The sequence below is a fragment of the Hydra vulgaris genome, chromosome 12, assembly GCF_038396675.1.
Source record: "Hydra vulgaris chromosome 12, alternate assembly HydraT2T_AEP".
Taxonomy (NCBI): domain Eukaryota; kingdom Metazoa; phylum Cnidaria; class Hydrozoa; order Anthoathecata; family Hydridae; genus Hydra; species Hydra vulgaris.
In genome coordinates, this window is record NC_088931.1 from 38,030,001 (window position 1) to 38,041,401 (window position 11,401).

Here is an 11,401-nt window from a genome sequence, read left to right on the forward strand (position 1 = left end):
GAATAAATTTAAATAACAAGTCACATCAAGTAAATGACTTATCACGTAAAACAAATGATAAAGCATGATATGGAGCTGTAATATTTCATAAAGAAACAGTATTATTTCATGAAAAAACAGCAATTTTTCATATAGAAACAGCAATATTTCATGAAAAGTAGTATTATTTCACAAAGAAACACCAATATTTCATATAGAAATGATAATATTTCATGAAGAAACAGTTTTATGTAATGATAGGAGCTGTTTGAAGGTTAAGCAGTAAATAACAAGATATTGCAATGTTGTATTGTTTTTTCATTTAAAGTTTACCAGTTTCAATTCCAAGTGTTTTTAAAGATTATAATTCAAGTACCAATCTAAACTGTAATCTCTATCTAATCTGTATCTCAACCTAAAATGTAATCTCTATGGTTACAGTTGTTTATCTAAGTTGTAATCTCTAAGGTTACAGTTTAGGTTGCACATAAACTGTAGTTGCTGCAATCAGTATTTACAGATTTTATATAAGTTTAATTCTACCTTTTATTAAATGTTGATTTCATGAATAATAAATAATAAACAACATGCTTTTACAAGGTAAAAGCATGTTGTTTATTATTTATTCATTATTAATTTCTTTTTGGATGAAATCAACATATAATAAAAAAGATAGAATTAATGTGTTACCTGCCTTTTGATTTGAAGTTTGACAGCTACTGTTTGTTTTTTATAGATTTTACTAAAATGCATGAATTAAAAGCTTAAGCAATTTATTTAATATTAGGCAAAATTTTAATCTAATATTAATATTTAACATTTATTTTTCATCTCTTACTTTACTTTTTTCAATTTTTTTTTAAGAAACTCTTGGAAGACTTTGATAAATTAAATGATGAAGCAACAGATATTTACAAGTTGTACACGTCTTTTGAATCGCAATCTAAACTCAATGCTGATGATTTCAATCAAAGAAAAGAAAAATACAAGGATCTGTTTGCAATGTTGAATGGAGTTAATGAAATGTCCGCAAAAAATCAAATTTTTTTTGATATCAAAAAATTTGAATTAGATGCAAATGTAAGATTTTTTTTTTTAATTTGTTTTTTTAAATATCTTTTTAATAACTTTTTAAATATTTTTTGATATTGCAATGCTTTGATTTATACATTACAGTATTTGCCCCTGTTAAGTCTAGAAAATAAAAAATTTTATTTTAGGTTGTAGATATAAAAATGCAAGGTGACAACTGCGTTGAAGGCTTTCAAACAACGTATAGGATGTTTCAATTTGACGATAGAAACCTTAAACTTTGTCAGTGTTTTAATGGGGAATATGCTACTTACTTTGCAAATAGTTAGTATATAATATATAATTGTTATATAATATATAATTGTTGTTAAATATAATATATAATTGTTATATAATATATAATTGTTGTTAAATATAATATATAATTGTTATATAATATATAATTGTTGTTAAATATAATATATAATTGTTATATAATATATAATTGTTGTTAAATATAATATATAATTGTTATATAATATATAATTGTTGTTAAATATAATATATAATTGTTATATAATATATAATTGTTGTTAAATATAATATATAATTGTTATATAATATATAATTGTTGTTAAATATAATATATAATTGTTATATAATATATAATTGTTGTTAAATATAATATATAATTGTTATATAATATATAATTGTTGTTAAATATAATATATAATTGTTATATAATATATAATTGTTGTTAAATATAATATATAGTTGTTATATAGTATATAATTGTTGTTAAATATAATATATAATTGTTATATAATATATAATTGTTGTTAAATATAATATATAATTGTTATATAATATATAATTGTTGTTAAATATAATATATAATTGTTATATAATATATAATTGTTGTTAAATATAATATATGATTGTTATATAATATATAATTGTTGTTAAATATAATATATGATTGTTATATAATATATAATTGTTATTATAGATTGAAGGTTTTTCCCTCATCTTTTTAAAGAGCATGCTTATTTGCTTTTGTTTTTCATTTTTTATTTAGAGGTTGCAAAAGATTATTTGGGAGTTCAATTCCCAAACATTGAAGAATTTTATCAATTTGAGAGTATATATGTAGCGAAACAAGAAGAAAATTTGAATTCATTAGAAACATCTTTAAAAAATCTCTTAAAGGTTTGTCAAAAAAGAATAAATTTTCAAATGAATTGTAAATAAAAATTTGGTTATAGTGATTTGTTGTTTTTATTTAGAAGTATGAAAATGCTCCAGCGCAAGAAGATGTACGATCAAAAGTTCAAACAAAAGATATGTTGCCTTCTTTCAATAACTCTATCATTGATTTACAACTTTTGACATTCCATACACAGAAGCTTCAACTGCCACAGCTGACCGCCAGTAGTCGTGCCCTTTTAGATGAGAATCATTACACTGTAACTCGTAGTCTTAAAACAAGAAATGCATTTTTGTATAGTTCACCTTGGGCAGCTTTAAGTGCCTTTGATTTTGAAAATTCCTTGAAGAATTCTAAATTAGTTGTGAGAGCACTACCCTCAAACAGTATTAAGTTATTTTAACTCTTTTTAATTATTTAGTTTTTTTTTACTTTAATAAGTTCACTTCCAACAAGTCTGCAAGCAAACACTATTAATAGTTAATAGTTAATAAGTAATGTTAATAGTTAGCAAGAAAGCTGTTGATAGAAGAAAAACTGTTGTATGATTCATGAAAGTATGATGATAGGAGAGAATTTTAAAGCATTGATGTTCAAGTAAAAAAATCAGAGATGTAATCAAAACAGTTATGTCCAAATCAAAACTAAGGTCCAGACATTTGGGCTAAATTCCTAAATGTCTTGATTTTTTTTTTGACATTTTTTGTCATTTCCAACAAGGCTGCAAGCAACCACTATTAGAGTTGGAAGTTACTTGAAGAAAACGATGAAGTTTATAGAGCAAGATAACGATTGACAGACAACTTAAAAGATTGCAAATTGTATTAAATATAATTTGTATTAAGTATAAATTCCAAAGAATTGATGTTTGAGAAAAAAAACTAGGCGAATAAGAATTTTTGGAGCACTTAGGAACAGTCACAGTAAAAGAATGAGGCTTAATTGAACGACAAGTAACATAATGAATTTTAGTGGATGACATAAGAGATGCTAGCTCTTTAGAGCAGTGCCCATTATAGTATTTATAGATAAGAGAAAGATAAACAACATTACGACGATGTAATAATGGTTTGAGGATGGCTGCAATAGCAGGTCCAACTATGTTTACAATGCGCTCCTTGTCTAAAAGAGAAAGGACATCATTAGAAGAGCGGCCCCAGATATGGCAGCAGTATTCTATACAAGGACAGATTTGAGATTGATAAAGATAAAGAATAGAGTCCTGAGTGAGAAAGTGGCAAACACAATAAAGAAATGCAACCTTAGCAGATGCTAATTTTGCAATTGATTTGGTATATGGTTTCCAAGAAAGATCTGAAGTAAGAGCTAATTAAGGGTAGATAACTCATTGAGTACATTTACCGTTCATAAATATAGGAAAGTCTAGATTATTGTGATAATGATTACTTGAAAAATTGAGTTTTATCAGAGTTAAAGTTCACCAGCTACTGGGAGCACCATGCCGTAGCAGAAGTGAGATCCCTTTCAAGCTCAGATGCCCCCTCCAAGCAATCAGAGAGTGTTGGCTTTATATTAAGACAAGAATAAGTGGTAATATCATCAGCGAACAATGCCACCTTAGATGTGAGAATATTTGGATGATTGTTAATGTAAATTAAAATAAGTATAGAGCCAAGAAACCATCCTTGAGGAACCCCTAAAGTTACAGGATATAAAGAAGAGTGCTGTCCATCAGGGACAACTTTTATACTACGATTGGTAAGGAAGGATTCAATTATCTTAAAGATATTATCTGATACATTGTAAGAAGAAGGCTCATAAAGAAGACCACTTGCCAAACTTTTTTGATTCTTTCTACATCCGCTTAATTTTGACTTAAAATGTTCAAATTTTTAGCAAAGTAGGAAAGATATTAATCCAAAGATCATCATAAAGAATCTTGAAAAGAAATTTCATTCAACCTATAAAGTAGTAATAAATTATAAAGTGAATCTAATGTGATTCATGATCTGATGATCACTTAAAATAGATCAAGGAGAAAAATTATACAAAATAGTTCCAAACATAAGACACAAATCAAGGAGTAAAGGTAAGTGATTAAGAATGTTCAAAAAAAGGGTAATAAAGTTAATTATCTATGTATGAAATTGAGATAGACAAAAATTTATGTCTTAATGCCAGCAGGGTCAGCAATACTAGAGCCAACCCAAATAATGTGAAAATAATTAAAGTTACCAATAACAAAGAAATTAGCTGATAAATAAATTTAAAGGGCCCTAATCAATTTGATCATAAGTAACATTGAAAAGCATGCGATTTTGGGAAAAAGGAGAATGATGAAGAACAAAGAGAAAAGTGATTAAGAAAAGAGAAAATGAAAGCACATAAAAGATTAGCCAGAGGATTCAAAACTGATACTGCAATGAATAATTGAATTGATATTGCAACAAATAGTTGAATTGATATTTAAGTATACACCCAGGTCAAGTTTGTGGCTATTGATTTTTGCTAATTAGAGGATAGTAGCCATCATCACTAAGATCTAAAAATAAAATGTAAATTCTTCTTTCAATGAGCAACTTCTGGTCTGGTGAATTTTATTATGTTAACATAGTCATTAAATTATTAAAGAACCTGGTTCAATCACTAATAGTGCATGGCACTATCTTGATAGTTAAGTTTTAACAAAAGGCTCTTTAAATAGCATTGATAACGCACACTAAAATCAGTTTCAGGGAAACTAATATTTTACAGCTGTTGATGAAAATTAGCGTTTTCTGAGATATGAAACAGAGTGTGGGTAACCTTACTAACAGCTCAGAATAAATTGGATTTTTAAGCTGTCTTTTTATTAGGAGATAACAAAAAACTTTTATAACCACTTTTATGGAAGCACAAGCAAATACCCATGAGTGGAAACAAAAAATAATAATCCAGTGTTCATCATCTGAATAGAGAATTACATCTGCATCGGCCTATTAAATGAAGAAATGGCTAGTCAGCAGATATGTTTTCCCAACCCTTTAAATATGTTTGTTATTCCTTGTTGTTCCATGTTTTTTTTAAGTTAAATTTTCAAAAATTTTTCACTATTTAGAATCTCATTGTTCTGCTGTTACTGATGCTGGTAATCAATATGTTGAATTATACAACAGCATCCGATCAATTTCAGACTCATATAGTCAAACCATGAATCAATTAAATTTAATACATCAATCAATGGAAAAAGAAACTAATTCATTAAAAGCAAGCAAAGGTAAATTTTATATTGTCAAAAAACTGTTTAGGTTGCTATAGAAGCTGTGTGAGAGGGTTTCAACTCTAATTTCTTTTTAAGTCATATATCACATTTGTAATGTTGCTTTCAATTAAAACTTCTTTTTTAGTTAATGTTTTAAACCTTTTAGTTGGAACTTCAAATGAAACAAACACAGATGTGCAGTATTGGGTCAGACAATTGGAGCGAGGTTAAATTTATTTTCAATATTTATTTTCAATATTTTTTTATGTAATCACAGTATGTAATGACAGCATCAATATGTAATAATGTAATCACATTCTAATATGTAATAATGTAATCACAATCTAATATGTAATCACAGTATCAATGGTTGGTTACACATAGAGAATATATCAACCTTGATCTCAAATGCAAACAACCCCACAGTTTTTTTAGGGGTGCACTGATGCAGTGCTATTGGTATTAAATACCATTAGTCAACGCTATTTGTTTTGAGTGCATTATTTTTGTTCACTTTTGTATTTCTACTTTGTATAAAAGCATAAAATAATCCCATAAATAATTTAAATGCAAATTTCTATTTTCAAATACTTTAAATTCCTAGAATATGTTTATGTAGTATTTTTAATTTTTAAAATGTAATTTAAAATACAACCAAAATATATTTAGCTACAAATTTAAACATTCACATCAGTTGTGGGTATTAGTACTCCTTGCCTTTGACATTCATCAAATTTATGCATTGGTGCAATCCATAGCACTTTTTTTATCAATTTATTCTTTTTAAGTATCAGTTTAAGTCTTTTTAAGTGCCAATTTTTTTATTTTTTTATTTTTTTGTGGTAAACGAGAAATTATTATTATTAATTGTTGTTTTTATTATACAGTAGTAAAAGTTTCTTGACACATCAAAATATGATATTAGAACACTTCACTATCCAGAGGTTTGAAAATCAAATTCACCCTTCTCTGGAATTACTGCACTTAACTTTCTCTGTGCAGTGTTGTAGTTTTGAAATTTTGGGTTGAAAGAGATGGAAATAAAATTAAAAAAATAATTGAACCTCTAAGGTTGTCTCTCTTTATTGTTATCATTTGCTTACTTTCGGTTCCCATTGTTGTAATGTTGAATCTCTTTTACTTTCTACAAACATTTCCATAGTTTCTGCTTAAGCAAATTATTATTTCTTGTTCCATCAACCGAATTCAATCTCAGGTGACTTGTCATTCTGTTAAGTTGCATATTTTATTGTAACTGTTTCTTCATACTAAAACTTTTTTTTTTTTTCACAGTTCATCTTCATTTATTGCCCGACAATCTTGCAATTTTCTATTCAATATAGACCAAAGATTTTTTATTGGATTTAAATCAGGAGACTGTGCTGGCCAAGACATAATTGATATCAATTTTGATTCCAGATATCTTTTATTCAACCGTGCTGTATGTTTGGCATCGTTATCTTATCAAGACTACATCTTGTTGAAAGATGTAGTCATTATTAGGTAAAAGTTCTTCTATACTTGGTCCAAGTTGATAAACTAAGATTTTGTGATACAAATGCTGATCCATGGTACCCTCCACCTGGTAAAGCTTTCCAACTTTGTGTGCACTAAAACAACCCCAAACAATAATCTTTTTGTCATGTTTAATAGTTGCTTTGCATGTTTGGGGGTTGAACTTTTCCCCAATTAATTTGCAGCAGTGAGATCAACTATTATGAAACAACACAAAAAAAGACTCATTGCTCCAATCAACTTTAGCCCATTGCTCACATGCTCAATCTTTGTGCTCAATGCATCATTTTAATCTTTTTTTTTACGATTGATTTGCAACAAAAAAGGTTTTTTTGTTTGCTTTCCAGCAAAAAACTCCCCTGATGCTTTTATTTGACGAGATATTGTCCATTTTGAGATATTAGTAAGGTTTAATTCTAGTTTTATCTCAGAACATGTGATTTTACGATCTTTTTTGACGGCATTAAGAATATAGCGATCTCCCTTTTTTAATGTTTTAGGCTTTCTCCCAGATCCAACAGATCTGGGAGAAAGCCTAAAAGAGTGTGCTTATATTTCTTCACCAATCCACTAATAGTTGAGTTTTGTCATTTGAAATGTTTTTCAATGCTTCTGTGAGACTCTCCTTGGTCAGCAGCTTCAATAATTCGTCCAATTTCTATATCTGTTAGTTGTTTTCTAAAATATTAAATGTGTTTGTATTAATCTGTTTTTTAAAGATTTTATTTAAATAAATATTAGTGTATATATAAACATACCTTTTCTGTCCAAAGTTTTGGACTACCACATCCAATTTTTTAGTTTTGCATCCTTATACATTATATATTTAAAATCAAGAAAAAATGTTAGTGTGGCTTTTTTTTTGTATATATATATATATATATATATATATATATATATGTATATATATATATATATATATATATATTTATATATATATATATATATATATATATATATATATATATATATATATATATATATATATATATATATATATATATATATATATATATAACTTGCATAAAGTGGCTTAGGTATAGTGAGTTTTTAAACGCAAAAAGTATTTAAAAATTGACCCTTTTTTTTTAAATATACATTTTTTAAAGTTATAAGCAATCAAAAGTGTAATTGTTCTAGTTGCTCAACAAAATAAAATTGTTCAAACTTCCAATAACAACTGACTGCCTACTATTTGTTAAGTATGAAGAGATTAATTTTAAAATTTTTTCACCGGCACCTATGTTTTTGAGTTTGTTGTAAATAGTGCTATGGGCACAGCTATCAAAAGCTTTTCTTACATCAAGTAAAATGACTGCAACAATTTTATTTTGGTTTCGATAGTCCATTATCATATTGAAAGTTTTTAAATTAGTATGTATTGCCTTGAATCCCTTTTTGAAGCCGAATTGAATAATCAGAATAATTTAGATTATTAGGATTTTTCTCAATTTGATATATAACAGCTTTTTTAAATACTTTCCATAATGCCAGTAATATACTTATTTGCCTGTAATTCTCCATAACGGTTTTATTTCTTTTATTATAAACAGGTTTTACTATAGCTAGTTTCAATTCTTGTGGGAAACATCCAGTCCTAATAGAATCATTTTTGTTAAAAACTGAGTGCAACCTGAGTAAAAAATATTTAATTAACTTATTACTTATTAGTTCAAAACCAAAACTTTTTGGAGCAAAACTATTATATTATATATGTGTAATTGATTCATTAGATACTGACTTTAAATCCCAAGTAACATCGTAAAATGGAAGATATTTGGAATAGCTTAGGAGGTTAAAGTTGTTTGGTCTTAGCTCAAGTGAAGCATTTATAAAGTGATCTATAAACAAGTTAGCTAATTCTTGTTCTGATTTAATCAAACAGGAATTTTTTTCGATTTTTTATTTTGTAATACTGTATCTTCTATATTTTTTCCCTTAGCACCTTGGTTACCAACTTTTAATTAAATTTGTATCATGACCATCTCTTAGCTGAGCATGAAGCTTTATCTTCTGGGATTTGTTGCAAAACCTTAGACTCAGCATGTGAAATGTCAAACATTTTTCTAAGGAGTCAGCATCTCTTTAGTTTTGTGTGTAGCTCTTTTTACTACTTTTTGTTGATTTCTCCATTCACTATAGACTTTTTCAAGTTTCTCTATTGCATGCTGCATTGTGGTCAAAAAAAAAAATTTGATTTGGAAAAATTTTAACTTATTTATCAAAATTGTCATAAAAATACATAAAAAATGCATTTTTTTGTTTTTTGTTAAAAAACGTAATTTTTCATGTAATAAAACCAAAAATAACAATTCTATATTTTAAATCTATATTATTTTTGAAATTTTTATATAATTTCGCTTCATTTGAGTACCAGGGTGACATATTTTTGAAAAGTTATTTTTTTGAAAATATTTAGTACCCATTAAATATTTGAGGGTCTTGAGGGACCCCTTAAAATATTTTTTATTCAAAAAAATTTTAAATCTAGTGTTTTTGTATTAGATAGAACACATTAAGGGGGTCTCTGTATATATTTTTCAAAAATGTTGTTTTTTGGGACACCCTAATATATATATATATATATATATATATATATATATATATATATATATATATATATATATATATATATATTTATATATATATATATATATATATATATATATATATATGTATATATATATATATAAATATATATATTATATTTATATATATATACATATATATGTATATATATGTATATATATATATACATATATATACACACACACATATATATATATATAGTTTCTTATTTAAATTAAAATTTAATTGTTTTAGGTTATATATACACATCTAAAATAGAGTTAAACTGTTTTAGGTACTCAGTATTTCTCTGATTTGATTAAAAAAAAGCTATCCAAATACAGTGCTACTGCATTAAACGAATTTAAATCAAAGTTTGAAAGTGCATTAAAGCGGAATGGTGTTCAAAATATTGCAAGATTTGTGAGACAGTTAAAAGGAAAGCTCCAAAAAGCTTTAACAACCAAAAAAACAAAAGGCATAACTGCAGCATCAAAACTGTCTGAAGTAGGTTTTTTTTTTATATTAGTATTTTTAAAACTTTGTTTCCTTAGAAACTTTATAATTTATAAAAAAATTTTATATAATTTATAAAAAATTGTTTTGTTTTTATTATTTTATTATTTATATGTTTGATTGACTCTCTCTCTCTCTCTCTCTCTCTCTCTCTCTCTCTCTCTCTCTCTCTCTCTCTCTCTCTCTCTCTCTCTCTCTCTATATATATATATATATATATATATATATATATATATATATATATATATATATATATATATATATATATATATATATATATATATATATATATATATATATTTAATATATTCTATACGTTTAAAATTTACTCCTATTAGCAGTTTTTTATTTTTTCAAGTTTAAGAGTATTTTATTTAACATTATTTTATTTCAGGCAATTGTAGCTTTGTTTAGCAAGCCAAACCTAAAATTAAATGAAGTTTCCAACCGTATTAAAGACATGGAAAAATATGTATCGAATATTAATGGAATGGTTCGCTCTTGCAAAATTTAATGAATTTTTTTCATTGCGTTAATCCCTTAATCAGTAAAGCGTAATAATCAAACAAGAAAAACTTGTATTCTTTTTGAAAATACGAAGAATAATTAAATAAAATAATGAAAGCATTACTTTCTTTGTTTTGTGACATTTTTTTTAAATATATTTTTAGATCTTATTAGTTGTTATTAATATAGTTCAAATATAGGCGTATCCTATCCAAAGGGTTAAACAAATCGGATTTATTTCTTACTTATTTACTTGAAGTATTAAAAATTGCCAAAATTCGTTAGTAAGTATTTTTAGACATCAAACACAATCTAGATATTTATCAGATAAATATAAATTGTGTGTCAGATATACGAAAAGAATGATAATGATAAGATCGTGTTAATAGATAAATAGGTCCCACACATCTTTTTGTTTAAACATTCAGACAGCCCTTACACAAAGGGTATGTCTGCCGTAGTATTCTTACAATGCTGAAGTCTATATATTCGGTACAAATACCAACCAAAATGCTCGATTTCAATTTTAGGTACTTGGACGAAAAAAAAAAGTTTGGGTTATACACTACCGTTTATTAAACTAGTTGGACTACACTAGTCCAACTAGTTTAATAAACGGTTTTTAAAAGTCGCAATCATCAATGCTAATGTGATAACAAAAATCTATCAACTATTCTAATACTAGTTCCACTAATCTAATATCTAATCTGCTAAACCCTAAACAGACTAAAATAATCCAATTTAAAAATGTACTTTTTCCAAACATTTCACAAACAAGTTTCACATATTTGTGGAGTATGTTGACACTTATAAAAAGAAGTTAAAACATATATGACTTCTAATTATTAACTTCATTTTTAAAATAAATTTAATAATTTGAGCATTCGTATTTGGAG

General features: G+C 26.2%; 1 protein-coding gene across 1 annotated transcript in view; it reads left to right on the forward strand.

Annotated features, from left to right (window-relative positions):
• Positions 1-10,675, forward strand: part of LOC100197298 (uncharacterized) — a 56,645-nt gene extending 45,970 nt beyond the window's left edge. Inside the window, exons 21-28 of the mRNA XM_065813152.1 lie at positions 844-1,059; positions 1,200-1,335; positions 2,069-2,199; positions 2,277-2,583; positions 5,256-5,414; positions 5,566-5,625; positions 9,778-9,989; positions 10,393-10,675. Coding sequence (XP_065669224.1) covers positions 844-1,059; positions 1,200-1,335; positions 2,069-2,199; positions 2,277-2,583; positions 5,256-5,414; positions 5,566-5,625; positions 9,778-9,989; positions 10,393-10,512 — 1,341 coding nt within the window. The 3' untranslated portion in view covers positions 10,513-10,675. The remainder of the gene's footprint in view (positions 1-843; positions 1,060-1,199; positions 1,336-2,068; positions 2,200-2,276; positions 2,584-5,255; positions 5,415-5,565; positions 5,626-9,777; positions 9,990-10,392) is intronic.
• Positions 10,676-11,401: the final 726 nt, after the last annotated feature.